This window comes from Dicentrarchus labrax, unplaced genomic scaffold (genome assembly GCF_905237075.1).
Source record: "Dicentrarchus labrax unplaced genomic scaffold, dlabrax2021, whole genome shotgun sequence".
In the NCBI taxonomy this organism is placed as follows: domain Eukaryota; kingdom Metazoa; phylum Chordata; class Actinopteri; family Moronidae; genus Dicentrarchus; species Dicentrarchus labrax.
The window spans coordinates 2,328,044-2,352,494 of NW_026136711.1; the positions used below are offsets into that span (position 1 = coordinate 2,328,044).

Genomic DNA, 24,451 nt, shown 5'->3' on the forward strand with positions numbered 1-24,451 from the left:
TTGTAGACAGCTATAATTTGTACTAGTCCTAAACCATTGTAGACCAGGAACACCCCACAAGAGCTGCAGTTTTGGGGATGCTCTGTCCCAGTTGTCTAGCTATCACAATGTGGCCCTTGTCAAAGTCTCTCAAATCCTCACACTGCCCATTTTTCCTGCTTCTAACACATCAACTTTGAGGACAAAATATTCACTTGCCTAATATATCCAACCCACTGACAGGAGCCATGATAACCAGGTAATCAGTGTTACTCACTCCACCTGTCAGTGGTCATAATGTCATTGCTGATTGGTGTATGTATATATGTAATATATAAGACACATTTGTTAGCGAGTTTAATCACAGTTCAAAACTTTAATTCACATTAAATCTCTCATTATGCTTTAAAGTATATACAGGAAGGTGCATTACCAGTACGAGAACAATGTACATATGTAACAATGTATAGATAGTACATAAAGTGTTGGCATTAATGAAAGTGTAATCCACACTACTGTCACATATCAAACGTGGTCTAAAATTGGATGAAGATGATGGTGATGGAACCTGTATTAGGTAAGATTTGGTCATAGCTGAAACATGAGAGTAAACCCTGGGCTGGCAGTCACCTCTGCTTTCCTGTATGCTATGTTAGCTGTGATCCAGTTTCATATGTACTGACTGGTCTGGAATGGACCTCCAATCATAGAACGCTGTTTTTACCAGTTTTACCTCATCAATAAAACATGTCAGTCACTGCAGAGCACAACTGGACAAGCACAAACACCCATTGTCTTTAAAGGGGGAAAAAAGCCACCTTTTATGTGGATGTCCAATCAGTGTTGATGGTAAATGTAGTCCATTGAAGCAATCAAGTTTCCAGTGAGTGCTTTATTGACCGAGAAAGCTGAGTTCTCCTGCTCGCTGAGCCATGTCGGCAGTGCCTACATGTAACAGGATGCACTGCATGCAAACTTTATTTTTTGGATATATATTTCAAGTGTGCAAACGTTTGATACCCACGTCCACTGAGCAAGCTAGGTTAGCTACTGGGAGCTAAGTTACACAACGTTGCCAAGCACATGAGTTCCTGCAGTTTGACTGTTTCTTTTTCCACATGTAGCTATATCTTTACATTTTACAGCCTGTAGTTCTTCCTTGACACCAACTACATCACTGCACTGTCAAATGACGGTGATAGTGCTGGAAGAACAGATTTTGCAGCTGTTTCTTAGTAAATACAGCACGCAGGGAGGAATTTATTGCTTCAATTGACTACATTTATCATCAACACTGATTGTAAATCCACATAAAACATGAATTTTCCATTTAAGTTCATAGCGTCAAATTTGGCTTCTTTAACGGCCAACGTGCAGCTGAATTTAATGGGTACCTAAGGAGTCCAAGGAGTTAAGTGAATGAGTGTATTAACAGTCAATTTAACCATCCTCCATTCTGACTTCACTCATTAAATCATATGCAAAGAAACAACTCTACAAACCAATTCTTCCAATACAAAGGATTGTCCAGTGGATACATTGGATTTATCTGAAAATCAATAAAGCAAATGAAAACCAGCAGAGGATGCAGAAGGTCAAAAATAACAACACTCTTCTGTTAACTCATCAAAACTAATGCTGTCAGAAAATTAAAACACAACAAATATAATAATAATCTGTAATCAGTCATTACAGCAAACTGACAATTATAGCTCTGCAAAGACAAATATTTAATGTCAAAAGTTTTGGCCGAGGAGGTGAGAACTGTTCTGGCAACTAGAAGTCTTTCTTGACTCATGTTTTATTTCAAGCCACAGTAATAGCGCAAACCCAGACCTCCCCCATTCTTCATAAGTAGTTGAACGAATTGTCGATCCTGGTGGAGCCTCCTGCCATGGTCCTGCTAGATTGCCATTGCCAATACTGTTGTTACTGTGCACCTGTCTGTCTGTCTGTCTGTCTGTCTGTCTCTCGCTCTCTTCTCTCTCTCTCTCTCTCTCTCTCTCTCTCTCTCTCTCTCTCATTGACTTTTTATCCAGTTTGAAGCCACATTTTACCATCCCGTTTAGATCTTGGTGCTTTTTAAGTCTAGATTTGAACTGGATGAAGGATTTTAGTCTGGATCTTAAGTTCAGAGAAACAAGCTGAGCTAACGTTAGCAGCAGCTCAGCTCGCAGCCCCTCCGGGACGTTCTTTGTTTGCCCAACAGTGTGGGAGAAACAGTGATCTTTTGGAAGTGTCTCTGATTGGTTGTTTTTGTTTAGGCCTGGTGAATTCTTCCAAATGTCATTAAGAGAAGTAGGAAGAGCCAGAAGAACCTGATTTTTTCAGATCATCTGTCTTGTGCACTACTGTCAGGATATAGTTTAAGTTCCAGCAAAATACTAACTTTCAGACACAGATAGAGGTCTGATTTTTTACCTGAACTTATTTATTTTACGATATAGTGTAATTGACCATTTATATAGGCATTTTATTTCTATTCTTGTGAAAGTTTAAATTGTGAATTTTCTTAATATTTGACATCTAAAATGATAAACACATCAGAGTATCTGTATTGTCCTTAAGGAAAGGAATATGTTTTTTTTCAGCTTCAGATACACTTTGAAACGGGGTTGAGGAACTGAGAAAGCATCTACAGTTAAATCAAGTTAATTAATTTATCGACATATGAAGAACGGGTACCAGTACTGGGTTAAGGATTATTACGGATCATACCGATGGTACCGATAAAAACGTGTGGTTATAATGTAATTACAGTCTTGTGTAATATGTTCTGACAGCAATCGTCACAAAGCTGCAACTGGCATTAACTAAATCTGGTCTAAAAACAACAAATATAATACTAAACTAAATACTAAATATAACAGTGAGATCATTGTCGGTGTCCAATCTTCAGTCTTTTTTAATTCAAATCATCACATACTGGTTTGTAATTGCAATGTCATTACACAGACTGTGGCCGACTGCATGTCAAATATGAACAAATTCTGAATTAAGACCAGCAAATAAATAAAAAAAATCACAATGTGCTGTATTATATACAATTATCTCTGCCACTTTGTAAAAATGAAAAAAAAAAAAAACACAGCCAGACAGCATTTTGTGGTCTCTATGACCGTCTCTTCAAAGCTCCTAACATACTGTATGCTGCGTTCCAGAGACACATCACAGTCAGCTGGGGAAAGTGCAACGTGACTGCATTTCCTGTTGGAATTACAAGCATGGAGTCTGGTCAAAGGTTTCTCAACTCAGATTGTTCTGATTGTGTCAACTTCCTCCTTTCCTGTACTCAGAAATGCTATGTACTAGGGTCATCCATGTTGAAAATACAATCACATTTTAAAGATAGAAATGCCAAATATATAGTCACATCTTAAGTTAGCGAATGTTAGCAGAATGCTAGCTAGCTAACTAACTTATCTACATCAATTGTTAGCTAGCTAATTAGCCAAATGGCTAGCTAACGATTAATGTAGATTGGCTACCTAGTTAGCTAGCACTTCAGTAACGTTAGCCAACTTAAAATGTGACTATATATGTTGCTTTCATCTTTCGACCATCGTCAAAATGTGGTTGTCTATTCAACACAGATCAGCCTAGCACATAGCATATCTAAGTACAGGAAAGGAGAAAGTTGGCTGAGGTTCGGACCGAGCCTTGCTCAACTGTCATTGGACCAGAGCAAAAACGGGCGGGACTTAGGAAGGATCAATTCAGTTATCAGTACAGCATGTCCTAAAATCTGTATGCTCGAGGGTTTAACCCTTGCAGTGGCTGCCATTTCATGCTAATGATGTCAGTTTGAACAGTATCGAATGTATTTTAGGTGTTGAAAGGGGAACAAGATTTTCAATTAGGCTAATACAATAATCCATGTTGGTCTCATTACACAAAATACACCATATTGGTACGCAACTGGTGTTTTTACATGTTTTAGCTAATTTATGACAGATCACATATTGTGTACATTTCTGCTGACCAAAGCATACTGCGCTCTTTTTATTTTTTGAATGATTTTTTTGTCTTAACTTCCAGGCAGTATCAAAATCATGCTTGTAGAAAAAAAAAAAAAAAAAAGTTGCTTTTTTTTATGTAATCCACAATTTATGTTGTTTTATTGTTTAAAAGTTTAGTTACCACTAGGTGGTAATGCAGGTGTAAGTGCAGGCTGATGGTGCATTAAAAAAAGAAAAAAAATTGATAACCATTTTAGTCATAGGAGTCAATATATTTATACCGTGGCATATATTTGTAAAGTGAATATCTCCAGGATTTTTGATAAAAAAGAAAATATTAAGCAGATTAATTGATGCAGAGAATAATCTTTAGTTGCAAGTGAATTTTCATTGCATGAAATGAAACAAACTAGCACCTGGAAAATAATAAAGAATTTAAAATTCTACCACCCTACAACATTATTTGGAACATGCTCAGCAGTGTTGTAATAATGCATACTATGTGTGATTTGTAGTAAAAGGCTAAAACATGCAACAAGACTGGTAATGCCCTTTAAATTTTATTATCATCATCATGTCTCCTTTGAGATTAAAAGACATTTAAAATGTGAACTTAGTAGTTATCATTCCATGTTAAGGTGGCACAATACTGAACACTCTTTTAGCTATTGAAAGGAGAGCAGCATTTTCCATTAGGCTAATTCAATAATCCCTGTTGCTCTGTGTCTTTTAGTATTCAGCAGTACAGGGGCTGTAACCCTTCTCCAGCAGCTGGGACTTTCTGACTCATGACTGGAACACAGCACCAGGCCTGCCTGTACCTCAGTGATGGAACTAAACTTTAAAAAAAAAAAAAAAGAGTGCAGTTTTGTCGTGCTTAGAAACCCCTCAGACCCCACAATAAGCCTGCAGTGCTCATTAGTGGGTGTGTGACCCTCCAGAGTTTGGGGGCACTGTGGTACCCCCACCCCCCCTCTGTCCATGGTCTCTCCTGCCGTGGCCCAGGATACAGTGAGCACTGCCGCACCCTTCGTCGTCGTCGTCTCCCTCGCTTTCAGAGGACGACTCTCCAAACTGTCGGGGCTTCTCATAAATACAGCAGCCTGGAACACAATGTAAAGGATTAGGATTGATCCAGATCATCTAAATCTACAGCTGATGCCCTCACTGACTCACCGTGAGCTCTTGATTCTCAGTTGGAACATCAAAAATACAGCATGACACCTTGTTCAAACATGTACAGTCAGAAATAGTAACTACAGGCAATATCTGCTAAAAATAGCTTTCCTGTTTGATTTGATAAATGTAGCAGCAGGAGGGTGGAACAGCACAGTTGTGTACAAGTTATTTGCATTTCAATATGCACCAAGTCTATGTATGAGTATGGCCTGAAAAATTTATCACAATTCAGTGGTAAACATTTTTTAAGATTCCAGCATACAACACCTTAAACAACCCTAGGCTTTCTTAGACACTACAGGTACACTTTAACTCATAGATATCACTAAGAAACTTCTACCTACATCAAGACAATTAGTTTTTGTATTTCAGTGTTCTGAAATGATATGTTTAAATATGCAAATGAGGCATTATCTAATTAAAATGCACTGATGTACATAGATATTCCATGGAAATAATTTATTGAAATATTAAGAGTCAAACGTTTTTACAGAGGGAAATTTTTAAACTCTTAATCACACTTTAAATCAGAAAATATCCATAAAAATCCATTAGGAATAAAATGTGATATTTATTGAGGCTATGAATGACATTTGAACAAACCTTCAGAATAAAGATAGGAATAAAAGGTTTGGTGTGTGCTACTAAAGTGGAAATTTGAGTGTGAGAAAAAACTCATTTTGAAAAAGTTCGTTTGGAGCCCTGTACTATAACTCTTCCTGTAAACGTTTGCCTGAATTTCCTCAGTCACCATAGTTTTTTCAGTAACACTTTATAATGAGTACACACTATTAAGCATTAGTTAAGCATTAATAAATACTGAATTCATCATTTATAACGCATTTTTCTGACATGAATACACATTAATATGTAGTTTATAAACACAGTTAAAAATGTTTTATTCATCATTGATAAGCACATTAGTTATGGATTAGTAAATACTGAATTCATTATTTATAAAGCATGTTCCTGCCCTAAATACTCATTACTATGTAGTTTATAATCAGTTATATCACAGTTACATAAATATGAATGTAAAATGTTGCCGCCTCCGTTTGCAAGCTCAACGTACACGTCCCAAACAGATAAGATCACAACAATAGCATGTCTTCATAAACCACCCTTGATCGTCTTCATACAATATGTTGGGAAGTTGCAATAAATATTAATACAATATCCCTTTGTGTTGTGTCTCTCCTTCGTCTGTTAAGATAACTGAACATTTTGTGAGTCTTGAGGCATTGTCAGCCTTTATATCTCATTTGTAAATGCTTAATAAGCCATAGATAGTGCTCACTTTAGATGGGCTCGTGAAAAAATACTTAATTAACGAGTAGTAAGTGCTTCGTAACTGCCTCAATTCATGAATTCCTGCATTAATAACTGTTTATAGGACATCCATTGAAGATGAATTTGTGAGTTTTTTATGGAACATCTACTAACACAGTCACTAATCATTAATACATGTCTGAATAGTGGATGTGCAAGTGCATGTATAAATGTATCTAAATAGTTTGTTCATCATTTACATACACTTTCTAAATGGTATTACAAACCACTGACAAATCCTAAATAATTGGTTAGTAAGTGATGTAATACTTGATTTAGAAATGCTGAATCCATCATACATAAAATATGAAAATGCAATCATTAGCACGTTATAGACGAGCTTATTAATGAAGAGTAAAACATTTATAACTGTGATTATAAACCACATAGTAATGAGTATTTACGGCAGGAACATGCTTTATAAATGATGAATTCAGTATTTACTAATCCATAACTAATGTGCTTATCAATGATGAATAAAATATTTTTAACTGTGTTTATAAACTACACACTAATGTGTATTCATGTCAGAAAAATGCGTTCTAAATGACGAATTCAATATTTATTCATGCTTAACTAATGCTTAATAGTGTGTACTCATTATAAAGTGTTACCGTTTTTTCTAACGTTAACATGTTTCTCCAAAATGACAGCAAATATAATCTCACTAGCTGACGTTGCAGTTGTATTATGTTCAAATAATGCAGTTGAATGACTGTACCCCACTCTCCCTTAGGCCACATTCTGAAATCTACAGCATAACCCAATGTATTTTTCAGTTTAATTAATTAATAAAAAACATGTTACTGGCTAAGATAACTATGTATATTAGATTGTAATGTGCATAGGATATTGGAATTAGACATGACTTTTGTCTATTCTGCTTATCAGTAAAGATAAACGATAAATACTTACTATATATATCAGTCAATAATAGGAAATTGATTGTGTATTATTCCAATAACTAAAATATAGCTGAGAAATTATAGGTTGATATTAATAATCATTTCTTTTGAATTCTTATGCAAAACAATTGATAGGCGTTATGTTCTATGACAGCATAAGTATGTTTGTGTTAGGGATGGGGCGGGTCCGATCCAGTATCGGTATCGGAACCGATACCAGCGTAATTCATGTATAGGATTTTCCCGATCCAACCTGCGGTGATATCCGATATCCATGAGCCATGTCTGCGTTTTAACGTTGTCTGCTGAAATGACTCTACAGGTGATTCCTGCCGGCCAGTCTTCTAGCTGGCTGCAAACTGTGGAATGGATTTCCTGAACGGAGGCGCGGCTCAATGAGACACAGAGTTACGAGACACGCCCCCGCGAAGGAAATCCATTCCGCAGTTTGCAGCCAACTAGACAGACAGACGGAAGCTCCCTCGCGTCGTACAACACTACAAACGCAATCAAACATTTAAAAAAGCACCACACGAAAGAGCACGAGGATTACTGGGTCAAAATGAGAACCACCACTTGATTGTTAAAGTAGTATTACAGTTCTTACACGATACAGGGCTATATATGAAAATTTGAAGCAGTAACATTATCCTTAGAGTGACTTCCTGAGGAGGGCAGTAATACGCTTAGAAGCGTCTAAACTGCCGGAAATCCATATGAAGAAGAAGAAGAGCAGGGGCAGAAAGACAAAAGGAGCTGTCAGGAATCACTTCTGGAGACATTCCAAAAACAAGGAAAACTCCAGGCAGACAACGTGAAAGCTAAAGGGATTAGTGTGTGTGTGTGTGTGTGTGTGTGTGTGTGTGTGTGTGTGCGTAAGATGTTTACACTTATTGCACTTTTCTTATATTTCAATTATTTGACATTTTGGGAATTTAATAAATATTGACATGACAATCAATTTGAAACCCTTACAGTTGCATATTTGTTTTCAGGATGGGATTTTTCCTGTTAACAGGATTTCCTGTTTTTCTGACTTCCTTTTCTGACTTTATACTTACCTCAAGTTGCCTTTTGGGACATACATGCATACATACGTACATATCATACTTGCCTGTTGAGAGGAGTTTATTCAGCCTCATATAAAATCAACAATAATGATGATAATAATAATATTAAAGCAAACAGAGCTCTGGTATCGGAATAGTATCGGTATCGGCTGATATCCAAATTCAGGTATTGGATCGGAAGTGAAAAATGTGGATCGGTGCATCCCTAGTTTGTGTAGTTTTTGATTAACTTTACTGGAACAAATGTTGTTGTTGTTGTTGTGTTGTCAGTTAGATTTGGTCAGCTCAGAGCTATGGAATATTCACCCATCTTTGCTCACTACTTCCATTAATGCATGTTACTAACTTCACTTCTTCCCCGGAGTTCTTGTGCTTTCTCGTCTCGCAGGTTCTTATCGATCCTGGTGGAGCCTCCTGCCATGGTCCTGCTAGATTGCCATTGCCAATACTGTTGTTGCTGTGCACCTGTCTGTCTGTCTCTCTGTCTCTCTCTGTCTCTCTCTCTCTCTCACCCCAACTGGTCGAGACAGACGACCACCCACCTAGAGCCGAAGGATCTGTCCTAGGTTTCTGCCTTTTAACAGGCAGTTTTTCCTTGCCCTTGTCGCCAAGTGCTTGCTCATGGTGGTACTGTTGGGTCTCTGTAATTAATGTTTAAAGAGTTCGGTCTAGACCTGCTCTATTTGAAAAGTGTCCTGAGATAACTTCTGTTATGAATTGGCGCTATACAAATAAAATTGAATTGAATTGAATTGAATTGAATTACATCTCAGCCTCTCTTACCATCAGGTGTGCATTACCTGCAGGTTATAACATTTATTTTAAAATATAAAAATGTGAAATTATCAGCTATATTATCTGTATCGGACATGAGAAGCAGGTAATATAAGTAGTAACGGTTATCGTATCGGCTATGAAAAAAATCCATTTCATGCATCCCTACTTGTCGTCTGATTCTTTTTTCACATGACTCAGGTGTGCGAAAGCTCCACTGTCCTTGTTTCCAGCAGCATAGACGGATGAGTATGACAACATTGTTTTGCAATGAGCAACTGTCAGAAAATAAGTGATAAGCTGGGAGGCATTCAAGTCCACAATTTGGACCTGGTTCATGATTCTCATCCCTATTTCTATTTTTTTTGTTTTTGTTTTGTAGAGTATTGTAACTTTAATTCCCATCATTCTTCGGGTGATACAAACCATAAGTATAATGTTTGCTATACGGTCGGTCAGTTACCTGTGGGCTACACCAGAGCCATTTTTTAAAATCTTCACCATAAAAGCTAGTGCTGCATTAGCATTTGCACTCTAACCAAGGTACAGACAACCATCACTGGGTTAATTAAATACTAAAGAAAACACCTAAACCTGATGATTATGAAGCATGATCTCAAATTATTAGGACTGTATTTTATTCTGTATTTTCAAGAACATTTATCTACAGTGGACATCCGACGTAGGCTGTATTTAGTCTCCAAAACTTTAAAACTTTTGACCACTGTTTAGAAGGGACGGTCTCTTAACTTTTCTTACCAAATCGGATCTTATATTGACGATGGAAGGAATGATTGATGATTGGTTCTCCTACACTGATATAAAGCCAATTTAATGACTTTACTACCAGAACTAAGAAGTCACAATCTCTAGAATCTGTGACCTACTGTGCATTTAGAGAGATTTCTGGTGTAGCGGCATGTCTGCTTGCTGAGCCCGTTAATTAGCACGTATTTTATCCTTAATTACAAAGCCGTCTCTCTTCCATAGACCTGACAACCTGCATCTGTTTTCTCCATGTTCCACAATGTTAACGTTACTTTTATGTTTGTAAGGTGTTCAGAACATGCTGGTCTATGTTAATAATTGTCACTTTTGTGCTGGTTAATAGTTTTGACCATTAGCGAAGTGGCTGTTGGATTTAGTTGTCTCTAAATCTGCCTGTCCCACTCCCCTCAACCCTGACGATAGGATCATATCAGCAATCTCTAGCAGGGCAGCTGTGGTAGAGCGCAGCTCCTCCCGCTGCATGTCGAAGTATCCTTGAGCAAGATACTGAACCTGATGCTATGCATTGGTAGATGAATGTGTATGAATGAATCCGTTATGGACTTTGTGCACATCACTGTGTGAATGGGTAAATGTTTGATTGGACAATATGGAAATAGAAACGATCACCCAAACCTACGGCCCAAAATCACACAATGTAGGAGTGTGTGCTGACAAGGAAGGTGAGCTCACATTTTGAAGACCTTCTTCCCAGGTGCTCATTGTCAACAGTATCACTGGACCACTCCACCTTCTTCTCAGTCTTCCTCTTCCTCAGCTTGATTGTCAGGCTCCGTCCCTCCTGTAACATGAGAGGTCAGCTGTGAGGTACTGGGCATCAAATGGAAACGGGTTGGAAATCGGTTTCTTATTAAAATTTTTGGTAGGTGCTACAAAGCACTGTACACCAAAATGAACAGACACAAAAACAGTTTCTACCCACAGGCTATGGCTGACCGATAAATCTTACTTTCATCATCATTTTAACATTTATTATTATTATTATTATTAGGGTATTAAACGGACCCTGGAGTTACAGACTGGAGTATTTATTATGGTGTCGACTCTCTGTCAGGGTAGACACACACACACACACACACCACACACACACCTGCACCACTAACTACTTCAACACACAATCCCACAATCTCGGTCAAACATACATGAATTCTAAGGTTTTCTTTGTCTTTTTTCTCTATAATTTATTAACGCAATATTGTCTTTGTTACACTCATGCCAATAAAGCAAATTGAATTGAATTAAAATGAGTCCGTGCAGACAACTACGTTTGTTACTGTAAGTAAGTGCAATAAAACCGTTGCTAGTAAAAAAACTATTAATACACTGTTCAAAAAGCATCAACATGTAAACCTGTAGAAGTGATATCTGCTCTGTCAGCTTTCTCTCATCCACTCACGCTTGCTCAGCTAATAGCAAATGGTACCAAAAAAAAACGTATGTAGTCTGTTTAGTTTAGTTTGAAACATATTTTAAAATCTAATTCTTGTTTTAAACTGAACTGCTGGCTTAGACAACGCAGCCTCTCCCCTCTCTACTAGCGTTACCTGCAGACACAGTCACATCAGAGGAAAGGACGATTGACTGATACTCTAAACTTAACTCAGTATTTTGATGTTTCATGTTTGATTTGTTTTTCGAGTGAGATATTATTGAGTTTTTACAGTGACTGTGCTGTTGTAAACATTACTGTTGCTGCTCTAGAAACATTTTTTTTTTTTATATTCAATACTTATCCAGATATACATTCAAAGACCACCAGACTGACATAGGAAAAGCTAATATGCACTCTTCAATATTTGTATATTATTATTATTAGTAGTAGTATTATAATAATATACAAATCACACCACAATCACACACAAAAAATAGTAGTAGTAGAGTACTTTTAAAACATAAATAAATAAAGATAAGAAACTGTACAGAAAACAGAAGTGCATTAATGTTATGCATATATATCACTCAAAACCCATTTATGCATGCTGTACATATTATTTATACAGTCATATCTACCTACCTCATGCATATAAAAAAAACAGTATGTACGTTGAGAGCCTGTAAACCCGGAGTCAAATTCCTACCACTAAAAGTGATTATGATTCTGATCTTTTTAATCTTAAGTGCTTTATATATAAAATACTTATTATTTGTCTTGTGGTTGGGGGTTTAGACATAAGTGCATTGTCTTTGAGAATTGACACAATATCACAAAACAAAACAATGCAATACAATATTTTTCGATATTTCATACGCCCCGAAACCGTACCAGAGTTAATATGATCCGTTAATATGACGTAAGAGTTAACGTTACATGACAACATTTAGCACATATCACGATATATAGCTGCAGTAATGTCAATAGTAACAGCTAACATCCAAGCGAGCACTGTTTGTAAGCATCATTGAGCACTCACTGTCTCTATAATAAGCTATAATAAACGCTGTGTACAAGTAGTGCGGCCTCATTAGTGCAGTCCAGTCTAACGCCTCTGCGCTCTCCTTTAGCGCTCATTACAATCTAACGTTACACGTTTTCAGCCAGTATTTACCTGCTGGGGCGGCGGCGGTGTGCTGGTCTCAACAGTCTCCGTTATCGTCTCACTCGATGTCCCGGGAACCTCCGCCATACCTGGACCTACTTTGCTAACGCTACCGTTAACGTTAGCTATTAGTTGTAAGATGTAACGTTAAAGGGCCCGGAGTCGACCGTCAGTGATAGACACTGTCTGTTATATAACGTTAACGTAACGATAGCTACAATGACTGACCTTGGTTCTTTAAAAGTGTATTCAAATTGAAGGTTGTCGACCTGATGATTATGAGCTGTTGACCACTTTGCTGAGATGTGGCTAACACAGAGTCAAGCTGCAAAGTGATTTACCCTGACTCAAAACGGAAGTTTAATGTCTTCAAGTCAAAACAGACTTGAAACGATTGTCAACCAACGGCTGGATTATGTGAATCGTGCTGTCGCACAAATAAGCAAGATTCACATGAAACCACTGTAACAATATTATGTCTGCAATAAAACAACATTCAGTACATTAATATTAATTTTGGTGAACACTGTTTCCCTACATCGTTTTATTTTGAAATTGAGCCAGAATCCTTTGTTTCTTTTTCGTTTTAGCTTGACAGTGGAAGTGTGGTGGGGAAGACATTTCCAGACGGGCAGGGATTGTTTCCTGTTGTCCGCGAAGTTTTAACGATCCGTCAACAAACGCCATCCTCATGTTGAGAATCAAATAAGTATATATAAATAACAGAGTACTATGAAATGAAAGAATTGTTCTACGAGGCTATACAATGATGCCAGGTTTACATATGATTCGCAGCGTTACAGAAATGCACTCTGTCGGGTTTACAATGACAAAGTAGCTAACGTTAGCTAAGGCTGGCATGTCTGAGTACTCCGTGTTATTGAAGCACAGTAAGTAGACTTAACGTTAGCTAAGTTAATCGAAATACTAACTGTCAACATAGATACGTTTATTTCAGGTCTAGCTAACTTATCTGAGTCAACAGCCGGTTCTTCCATTATTTGACTGGTTTTCTGTGTGTGTTATTTGCGCAGTGCGTTGTTGAGTATGTGGAGGACAGGTCGTGTCCTGAATTTGAGGCTGGCAGGGAGAGAAGCAGCCAGACTCTGTTCCAGCAACCCACCGAAACCTTCACCCCCCTCTTCATCTCAGTCAAAGTCTTCTCCACGACCCCAAGCAGAGAAACAGAGGCGCAGACGAGAGAGAGAGGAGGCCATACTGTCAAGTCAACACATAGTAAGTAGCAAAGAAGCATCCGGAAAAAATCCAAAGCTAACATGGAGTCTACAGTTCTGATGTTACATCCAACAGGCTCATAAGGAAAGAATATTCTAGTCAAAGTAACACTATGATGGCGAGATATAAGGGCAGATCAAGAGAAATAGTCACAAGGTTTCCAGAAGGTGACATGGAGACTTTAAGGGGTGACAGAAATATATGCTAATTTATTCTCACTCATTATTATGGCACAATAATGAACATTGAATAGAAATAGCTAAAGGTGAAATTACCAATCAGTAATTTTTTTTTCTCCAAATGTAGAGACTACTATACTTTAATCTACTCATTAATGACCTGTCAAAGCTGATGTGTCACTAAACAGAAAAGCCTTGTGTTCAGGATCAATCATATGGTAATGTTAGGTCAGTGCTTTATCCATTAATAAAGGGGTACTCCAACAATTTAGTATTGTAACATACAGATTAAAAAAATGTCAAAATCTGTGTAGAAAAGGCTGAGATAGCCTGACTTTTAGCCACTGGTGTGGGTGAAGCACCAAAAGTACTGGATCCTACTGATCCCATAATGCAACAACTTGATGTGTGTTGAGTCTCATTCCCAGGGTCTCAAAGCATCTGTATTTGACGCCCTGGGTATGAGACCCAACAATCCACTATCTTTCTTGGGTCTGATTGTTTTTTTATGTTCAGGCCCGGTTGATTCTTGCTAATGCTCTTAGGAGTGCTAGAACGAGCCAGGGGATCCTGATTTTTTCACAGATAATCTGTATTATGTACTACTGATATAGTCAAAGTTTCAGCAAATATTTTCACAAGAATTAGCAGTTTTAAAGTGGTAATTACAATGAAATATAAGGTATAGAAAAAACACAGTAGACCCAACCCAGTTTGAATGCTGAAATTTGTGTTTCCAGACTACTGCAGATGAAGAACTGAAATGGAGTGAGAAGCAGAAGATAGCATACACCACTAAGACACCTCCTGGGACAAAGAAAGGTGACTGACTTCCTGTCATATGTTATGGACTTTTCCAGCACCATCTTGTCTGTTGTGTCTTTCTGCAAACTTAAAAAAGCTGGGTTTTTTTTGCAGACACCAGCTTGCTGTTCCCATCCGCGTACAATCCGGAGTATGTGGAGTCCAGCTGGTATCAGTGGTGGGAGAAAGAGGGATTCTTTAGTCCAGAGCAACATGTGAGCATTTTAGAACAGAATTCAATGTAACAACTTCCTAAAAGATGACAGAATTTCACACAGATGTTTAATGCTATACAAAAATGAAGTCATGGCATGTTTTATCCAAAAGGTTAAAGGTCAGCTTCACTTTGACATCATAATGTCTTAGGAAAACACTTTTTTGGCCGTTATTCAACTCCATAACTCAGGAACAGAGGGGAGATTGTGACCATATTTCACAGTTGGTCGGACATTGAACTGGTAACACTCAAAGGTCAAGGGTCATTGTGACCTCAAAATAGCCTTTTAGCCATAATTAAGAATGAAAGATGCTATGTAAGAATCCATTTTTACATAGTAATCAAGTACATGTGTAATGTATATTCACTGCATTCATACATATGTATTATCAATATAGTGATAACTTCCATTTTATCCAAAAAGTACACTTTTATTCATTCCACCAAGTATTCACTACATATTCTATATGAGTCTGGACAGACATGGATGTAAACTGCAACTGGACTGGTTGGCGGAGGGTCACAACTGTGGGACAGTAATTCTTGTTCTGTTCTGTCTCCCTTTGGTAGTTTTTACGCCATAAACCCACCATAGAAATAAATTGTATTTTTATTAGCAGGTAAAAATACTATTAATATAAGGAGCCAAGTAGAATGTTGTAGAAATACCATTGAAGAACATGAACTACATGTTTTTCACTAGTTTCTCAAATGAAATCCAAGTTAAACATTGCCCAAACTTAACTGGTTCTTCATTGTTCCACAATGAATCAAAGACCTTTTAGTAGATGCATACGTTACGTGCCAGGAGGAGGATACCTTAGCTGTTGTTGATTATTGTGCTGTGTATTTCACTATGGAAGCATTGCAGTACCTCCCACACTTTGTGGAACTGATGTATGTTATGATTAATGGATGCGGTCAGTTTCTCTATTGTTATGTCCTCTTTAAAGCTGCAGTAGGTAACTTATCTAAAAATAGCCTTTTGTCATATTTGCTGAAATTTTCACTACATCCTGACAGTAGTAGATGAAAAATCTAGTAAGCCAGAAGATCGGGTTGTCCTTGCTTGTTCTGGCGCTCCTAATGGCATTTTCAAGAATCCACCGGGCCTGAACAAAAACAACCAGTCAGAGCCAAGAAAGATATGAAGATGCTTTTGGTTGGAAGCTTGAAGTAAGTGGCATTTGCAAGAATCCCCTGGGCCTGAATCCAAAAACAACCAATCAGAGGCAAAAGTCTCATTCCCAGGGTGTCAAATACAGACACATTGGGACCCTGGGAATGAGAAGAACCAGAGTTTTTCAAATTGTCTGTCTCGTGTACTACTGTCAGGATATAGTGAAAGTTTCAGCAAATATGACAAAAATGTTTTTTATAAAAAATTACCTACTGCAGCTTTAAAGAGGTCTATTCATAGTGAGGTGTTTAACTTTTTCCTTCTTGGCAATGTGTATGTGTGTTTTGTAGTAATAGGTAGAGGGGTGTGACAAGGGAATTTCCCTGTTGTGGGATTAATAAAGTAATACAATACAAAAAAACAACAACATACAAAATAAACATGTAAAGAAGAAATACATACAATGTAACAAGAAAATCATAAACGCAAGCGGTGGTTATGCATACTGTGTTGAATAGGATTTGTTATGTGCATGCTTTAGGGGGGAGAGTGATGGAGGTGGTTCGTATCGTTAGTATGAGATGTGACAGTCATTGACAGTTGGATGTCATGGGGTAGAGAACTTTTTGGAATTCGTTTACTCAGCTTTTACTGGAACCAGAAAAAGAGGCTTCCCATTGCCACCAAAAAGCCGTTCAAGATTCTGTTAATCACCTACACAGCCATAAATGGATTACTTCCAAGCTCCTCTCAAAGTTCCTTGGTTGCAACCAAGGATGACTGCATTTTCTGCCATGGCACCTGAAATGTGGAATGAATCACCGTTCACAATCTGTACTGTCACTGTACTGTTTTGTATTTCCTTTCAAACATCAGCTAACTGACTTGTATAATTATATCTCAAGGACAATATGGTATCATTTATTATTTTATGTAATTTATCTTTATTACAAATAAAGGTATTATAATTACTTTAAATTATTAAGAAAATATTAAAGTGCCCCTCCAGTAAATTTTTCTTTCTTGTTCCTACAGTGTGCTGTATGAATGATTTTTGTGCAGTTTGACACGAGAAGAAGAATGTTTTCACATTCTTGCTGAAAGTGGAAAGTTTCTCTGTGCTCACTGAAAATCTAATTTTAAAGGGCGGGGCCTACATCCATGAGTTGTGACATCACAAATAGTTTAGCAGTCAATCCTAGTCCAGTATGCAACTTTTCTACAGTGTGATGTAGAAACTTGAAGCCACCAGTGCACATACACTGAATGAAGTAGGAGACATCTTGTGTCCAGCAGGACAACTTTAGAAATGAACATTTTAATTGAACTGCATATTCATAGATTCTGGAATTGTTAATGAGGTAGAAGGAGTAGATTTCTTTTTAAGAGTTTAATGTTTTTTTTTTTTTTCGGAAATATCTATATTCGAAAATTACTTTGACATGATTTTTGAGTGTAAAAACATATTTTTGCCTACTAACTTTATTTCATATTGTCATGTCTTCAGGAGAGGTTACCTCACATTGTGGACCAGACCTTCTCTCTGTGTATTCCTCCACCAAATGTGACCGGCTCTCTGCACCTGGGCCATGCTCTGACTGTAGCTGTAGAAGACGCGCTGGTTCGATGGTAACTCCCAACAACATATGTAGCATGTTATGTGAAGTATCAGATGTCACTAGTTAAGAATTGAGTTGGATTGAGAAGCCGTACTTGTTGATGGAGCAATAATATATCTATTTGTAATCCATCAGGAGAAGGATGCAGGGCTACAGAGTGTTGTGGGTCCCTGGATGTGACCATGCAGGAATTGCAACACAGGTAACTCAACTTCCTCTTGTCCTCCTCTTTCATGACAGTTTTGATTTTAAAGGATAGGCTCTCAATTCTCACCTAAAGCTATTTTTACATGATCATATTTAAGAAAGACTTGTCAGTTGCTTTAAATGTTCCTGCTGTTCATACTGTCCTGGAAGAGATCTCTTCCGTATGCAGTTTCAGTGTAATTGATGGGGATAAAATCCACAATGGATACCCAGTTGATTACCTCTGCTGAAGTTTCATATTAGCTTCATGAAGACCACCATCCCTTACTTCGAAACTGGAAGGAGATCTTTTCACAGCCACTATGGACAGCAGGTATGATTACAGTGAACAGTTTATTTCATCAGAACATACTGTTCCAGCTGATGACAGTTAGGCTACTTGAGTTGATCACTTTACTTGCACAAGTATGACCCTCTTCTTCTGCAAACGGTGAAGATCAGTGTTGCCAACTCAAAGGAAGGCTGTGGTTCAATAAGTCACTTGAAGTTATCAGCCTCCTCCTAGTGCTCCTAATGGCAGAATTCAATTCAATTCAATTCAATTCAAGTCAATTCAATTCAATTTTATTTGTATAGCGCCAATTCATAACAGAAGTTATCTCAGGACACTTTTCAAATAGAGCAGGTCTAGACCGAACTCTTTAAAACATTAATTACAGAGACCCAACAGTACCACCATGAGCAAGCACTTGGCGACAAGGGCAAGGAAAAACTGCCTGTTAAAAGGCAGAAACCTAGGACAGATCCTCCGGCTCTAGGTGGGTGGTCGTCTGTCTCGACCAGTTGGGGTGAGAGAGAGAGAGAGAGAGAGAGAGGCAGAGAGAGAGAGAGCGAGAGACAGACAGACAGACAGACAGACAGACAGACAGACAGGTGCACAGCAACAACAGTATTGGCAATGGCAATCTAGCAGGACCATGGCAGGAGGCTCCACCAGGATCGACAAGAACCTGCGAGACGAGAAAGCACAAGAACTCCGGGGAAGAAGTGAAGTTAGTAACATGCATTAATGGGACATGAATGAGTGCAGAAAGAGAGAGGAAGGGAGGAGCTCAGTGCACCATGGGAAATCCCCCGATAGTCTAGGCCTATAGCAGCATAACTAAGGGATGGTTCAGGACTCACCTGATCCAGCCCTAACTATAAGCTTTATCAAAGAGGAATGTCTTAAGCCTACTCTTGAATGTGGTGAGGGTGTCTGCCTCCCGAAGCACAACTGGAAGCTGGTTCCACAGGAGAGGAGCTTGGTAACTGAAGGCTCTGGCTCCTGTTCTACTTTTTAGAGACTATAGGAACCACAAGTAGCCCAGCATTCAGAGAACGTAGTGTTCTAGTGGGGTAATAGGGTACTATGAGCTCTTTAAGATACGAAGGGGCCTGACCATGAAGAGCTTTATAGGTGAGGAGAAGGATTTTAAATTCTATTCTACATTTTACAGGGAGCCAGTGCAGAGAAGCTAGTACAGGAGAGATGTGATCTCTTTTTCTAGTTCCTGTCAGTACTCGTGCTGCAGCGTTCTGAATTAATTGGAGCGTTTTAATGGACTTATTGGGGCAACCTGATAATAAAGAGTTGCAGTAATCCAGCCTTGAAGTAACAAATGCATGGATTAGTTTTTCTGCATCTGTCTGTGATAGTATGTGTCTAATTTTTGTAATATTACGTAAATGAAAGAAGGCAGTCCTAGAGGTCTGCTTTATGTGGGAGTTAAATGACAAATCCTGATCAAAGATAACTCCAAGATTCCTGACAGTGGTGCTAGAGGCCAAGTTAATGCCATCTAGAGTAACTATATCTTTAGACAGTGAGTCTCTAAGGTTTTTGGGGCCAAGAACAAGAATTTCGTTTTTTTCTGAGTTTAACATCAGAAAATTGCAGGTCATCCAGGATTTTATGTCCTTAAGACATGTTTGTAATTTAGATAATTGATTAATTTCATTGGGCTTGATTGATAGATATAACTGCGTATCATCTGCATAACACTGAAAGTTAATGGAGTGATTCCTAATAATGTTGCCTAAAGGGAGCATATATAAAGTAAATAGTATTGGTCCAAGTACAGAACCTTGTGGAACTCCATGACTAACTGTAGTATTTATTGAAGATTCATCGTTAACATGTACAAACTGCGAGCGATCTGATAAATATGACTTAAACCAGCTTCCAGAATCCACTGGACCTGAATGAAAACAACCAATCAGAGCTGAGAAAGATATAAAGACATGTTGGTTTGGTGGATTGAAGATAGTTGATTGATGAGTTTCATTCCTAGGACTTGGGAATGAAACTCAACAATCAACCCTCTTTCTTAGCTCTGAGCACTTGAAGGAGCCAGTGGAACCAGATTTGTGTCAGAATATAGGGAAAGTGTCAGCAAATATGATAAAAAGTTATTTTATAAACGTTACCTATAGAAGCTTTAATGTTACAGTTAGAGGCAAACTATACTCAGCTTGAAAAGAGGAAAAATCAGCTGTGTTGAATATTGTTTGTTTGCAACCCTTGTCTATTCTATGTATGTGTTGAATGTGTGAAAAAAGCATATAACTTATATGATTATTAGGTGGTAAATTAAGTTCATTCTCATCAGGATATACACCGACTTTATATATATATCTAACAGATTTACTGAGAAAACTTCCTTGCAAAGCAATTGTACTAGCTACATTTGACTGTATTTGCTAAACAATGCTCTAGAATGTGGCCTCCCATTTCACAGAGTCATTTATGTGTGTGTCAGACAGTGGTGGAGAGGAGGCTGCTGAGGGAAGAAGGGAAGCGCAGACAGGACTTCACCAGGCAAGAGTTTCTACAGGAGGTGTGGAAATGGAAGAACGAGTGAGTCTTCATATTTAATTAAATTCAGTTCAATATGTTTTATTGGCAGTGTTGAGTGTAACAAAGACAATATAAATAAAAAATAAGTACTAAAAAATAATTCATAAAATTAAGAAAATATCAGAAAACAATGAACACTTTGCTCTGTATGTGTGCATGTGTGTATGTGTGTATGTGGCATAGCATAGCAATATATTGATTAAATTATTTACAGATTTACAAACCAGGTTGACTGATATATGCAATAATAATAGTAACAATAACTACAATTAAAATTAAACAGTCTTTTCTCAGGTTCAACTGATTGTCCTCAGGTTATGACAGGAGGTGATACATTTTGCAGCAATAATCTGACATTTGAGCATTTCCGAAAGTAAATATGATAGTCTCTCTATGTCTGTTATGTTTTCAGTGGTTTTTTGTTTTTTTTACAAAAGAAGGAAAATGTTAATTTCAGAGCCTGGTATTTGGAACATGAGGTGAGGAAGTGTATTTCAAAGTCAAAGTCAAAGTCAGCTTTAATGTCAATTCTTTACATGCACCAGACATACAAGGAATCGAGAGAACGTTTCTCATTCACCTGCGGTGAAACAGATAAAGTGCACAGGCACAACGGATAAGAAAAGACATTTCCTAATACTAAAATTACACACAACAGACAATAAAATATAAAATATACAATAATATAAAATGTACAATACAATACTTGTGATAATGCAAAAAAGGCAGATGGTAATAGCAGCAGAAAGATTATGTAGCATATAATTTTAACATTAACATTGCAAAAAGAACAGTCAGTAAAAAACAGTATAAACAGTATATAACAGTTTAAACAGTATAGTAGTAAATAAATAGCAGCCAGTATAAGCAGTATACAGTAAAACAGTATACTGTATTTACCTGTCTCATTCACATCGTAACTTTTCATCTACTGTTTGTTCCACGCATGTTTGCTTTGTTGAGATGAGTACTTTTAAGATAAGATAAGATATACCTTTATTAATCCCCGTAGGAGAAATTCTAGTTACACAGCAGCATTGGGAAATATAGTGCAGTAAAAAGAGTGCAGTGTCCATACAATCTTATCACAATAAGATTATTACAAAATATAATAGAAAATATAGAACCATAAATGAAAAATATATACATTATATGCAATGTGCAAGTACAACGGTGTGCAAAATATTTTAAGTAGCTTGACTAAAAAAACTAAACTGTACATGTGCATTTAAGTTAAATTTAAGTATTTTGTCCTTGTGTGTCCCAGGAAAGGAGAAGAGATCTACCACCAGCTGAGAAGGCTCGGTGCTTCTCTGGACTGGAGCAGAGCGTGTTTCACTATGGATCCAGTAAGACTCCAGTCACATATGTTATGTTATAGTGATGAGATTACACCATTGATCAGTGGAATGTAGTAGTTTCCCCATTGACTGTTGCTCTTTCAAAATTAATAGGCCTGAATGTCAGTAACGTATCGTAACTCCAGATCTTGTGGGTTCATCTCTCGCTCATGCAGCACTTAAGGTTTAGTCTATACCCTCTTACTACGTGGGCCCCACCTTGGTGTCACCTTCTGTATAAGTAGACTTGAGACTGCAGAATTGGCTCCTAAAAAGTGCCCTTTTCTTCAGCTAGTTAAAGGAACCAGTGGGGCCCACAGCTTAGAGAGAGCATAAGTGTAAGCTCCCTTCTTGTATGCTTCATTATACTGAAGTATACCACTGGCTATTAGAGGTGATAAGTAGGCTTTTATAGTAATGTTAAACAAATGTAAAAAGTAGCACTTTGGAAGTATTTAAAATATGATTTTTGTTGTTTTTGTGATATTTCAGGGTTTCAGCAGGGCTGTGACTGAGGCCTTCGTCAGGCTGTGTGATTGTGGTCTGATTTATCGCTCAGAAGGTTTGGTCAACTGGAGCTGTGCTCTGGAATCTGCTATCTCTGACATAGAGGTGAAACAGCTTCACATGTATATACAGTAAATACTACAGGTGGACAGAATAATGCTTATCACATGTAGGCGATGTTAAACTTTAACATAAGTTAGGCTCCTCCTTTTCCATGGCTGCCAGCAGTGACTCCCCTTCGATCACCTGTTTTCTCGTCTTTCTAGCCAATGATCAGGACTACATGTCATACTTTGAAAAGGAGTTTTATATTTGATTAATCGCTCACTTAAAATATTATATATATATGTATCAATTTCTAAAGATAGTCCATTAGATATAGGGTTTAAAACAACCTTCTGTAAACCAGTCATCGTTGGTTTGGCACTGATCACCAAAAACAGATTTTACTTTCAGTGTCAAACAAAATCTCTATAAATGAATTAATCTAAATAGGGTCAGATTTACTAAGAAAATGGCTGTGGTTTTCATGTTTGTTTACATTTTGTTTGCTCGAGTTTGCTGAATCTGTCTGTATTCAGCGCCTGATTTACTAAGGTAGCAGCTTATTATACAGTCAGCTCCTGGACTGTGCCTGGTACTGAACCTCCAGATGCACTATGCACTGCAAAAACAGCCCTTATATTCAAATATTCTTAAATATAATCAAATTTTCTTGGATTGAGCAAAACAATCTGTCAGTGGGGTAAGTCAAGTCAGTCGAAAGATTGTAATGGACCTTAAAAGGAGACAAAATGCAGAAAAGGTAAACAAGTTATGCTTATTACAAGCAATGACAACTTAGTTATTTAGGATAGATTTTCCTAAGAATGCACCAGCAGCATTCTTATTATTAGCATTTTTTATTTAAACAGTGAAAAACTAAACAGCTGCTTCATTTACAACACTGGGACTAGACTACTTTCTCTAAAACTTGTAACTATTACTTAGTTCAATATTAGCTGTAATATCTTATTAAGTCAAAGTTAGATATATTTTCTTATAACTATACTATGTTATTATAATCTTTATCCAGAGTACCTGTAGATGGCAATATCTCCCCAGTGATAGAACCTGTGCTCCATTGATTTGTCAGAGAGATTGAGGGGGAATGACACAAAGTTTAAGGTATTTTGAAAGCCTAAAAGATTTGGGGCTTTTGAGAAGAAATTCGGAGCTGGAGCCAATTCAATTCAATTCAATTCAATTTTATTTGTATAGCGCCAATTCATAACAGAAGTTATCTCAGGACACTTTTCAAATAGAGCAGGTCTAGACCGAACTCTTTAAAACATTAATTACAGAGACCCAACAGTACCACCATGAGCAAGCACTTGGCGACAAGGGCAAGGAAAAACTGCCTGTTAAAAGGCAGAAACCTAGGACAGATCCTTCAGCTCTAGGTGGGTGGTCGTCTGTCTCGACCAGTTGGGGTGAGAGAGAGAGAGAGAGAGAGAGGCAGAGAGAGAGAGAGCGAGAGACAGACAGACAGACAGACAGACAGACAGACAGACAGGTGCACAGCAACAACAGTATTGGCAATGGCAATCTAGCAGGACCATGGCAGGAGGCTCCACCAGGATCGACAAGAACCTGCGAGACGAGAAAGCACAAGAACTCCGGGGAAGAAGTGAAGTTAGTAACATGCATTAATGGGACATGAATGAGTGCAGAAAGAGAGAGGAAGGGAGGAGCTCAGTGCACCATGGGAAATCCCCCGATAGTCTAGGCCTATAGCAGCATAACTAAGGGATGGTTCAGGACTCACCTGATCCAGCCCTAACTATAAGCTTTATCAAAGAGGAATGTCTTAAGCCTACTCT

The 24,451-nt window shown here is 37.8% G+C and overlaps 2 protein-coding genes and 1 long non-coding RNA gene across 8 annotated transcripts in view; 1 reads left to right on the forward strand and 2 right to left on the reverse strand.

Moving 5' to 3' along the window:
• LOC127372052 (uncharacterized) overlaps window positions 1-24,451 on the reverse strand; it is a 281,035-nt gene that overhangs the window by 54,737 nt on the left and 201,847 nt on the right. The window lies entirely within an intron of this gene.
• Window positions 336-12,862, reverse strand: ppp1r11 (protein phosphatase 1, regulatory (inhibitor) subunit 11). Its single transcript, XM_051415422.1, has 3 exons — window positions 12,531-12,862; window positions 10,657-10,765; window positions 336-5,041 (listed from the first exon to the last, which is right to left on the reverse strand). The coding sequence occupies exons 1-3, from the start codon at window positions 12,606-12,608 to the stop codon at window positions 4,857-4,859; spliced, it is 372 nt and encodes a 123-aa protein (XP_051271382.1). The 5' UTR covers window positions 12,609-12,862; the 3' UTR covers window positions 336-4,856.
• The window catches only part of vars2 (valyl-tRNA synthetase 2, mitochondrial), a 32,106-nt gene continuing 20,767 nt past the window's right edge, over window positions 13,113-24,451 (forward strand). For 3 of the 5 annotated variants that reach the window (XM_051415252.1, XM_051415255.1, XM_051415256.1), the window contains exons 1-9: window positions 13,132-13,411; window positions 13,556-13,757; window positions 14,677-14,758; window positions 14,855-14,955; window positions 17,585-17,706; window positions 17,832-17,898; window positions 20,645-20,742; window positions 22,010-22,091; window positions 22,575-22,694. In XM_051415252.1, the coding sequence (XP_051271212.1) occupies window positions 13,569-13,757; window positions 14,677-14,758; window positions 14,855-14,955; window positions 17,585-17,706; window positions 17,832-17,898; window positions 20,645-20,742; window positions 22,010-22,091; window positions 22,575-22,694 (861 nt within the window). In that variant the 5' untranslated portion in view covers window positions 13,132-13,411; window positions 13,556-13,568. Of the gene's footprint in view, window positions 13,412-13,555; window positions 13,758-14,676; window positions 14,759-14,854; window positions 14,956-17,584; window positions 17,707-17,831; window positions 17,899-20,644; window positions 20,743-22,009; window positions 22,092-22,574; window positions 22,695-24,451 lie in introns of all 5 variants that reach the window. The other 2 variants (XM_051415253.1, XM_051415254.1) reach the window with 2 other exon arrangements.

What these genes read in the sequence shown, in the direction of transcription:
- ppp1r11 (XM_051415422.1), bottom strand. Translation starts at nt 12,608, where the DNA reads ATGGCGGAGGTTCCCGGGACATCGAGTGAGACGATAACGGAGACTGTT. An exon ending in CACCGCCGCCGCCCCAGCAG is followed by an intron (nt 10,766 to 12,530) that starts GTAAATACTGGC and finishes CTCATGTTACAG; the next exon opens with GAGGGACGGAGCCTGACAAT. An exon ending in GGGAAGAAGGTCTTCAAAAT is followed by an intron (nt 5,042 to 10,656) that starts GTGAGCTCACCT and finishes ATTGTGTTCCAG; the next exon opens with GCTGCTGTATTTATGAGAAG.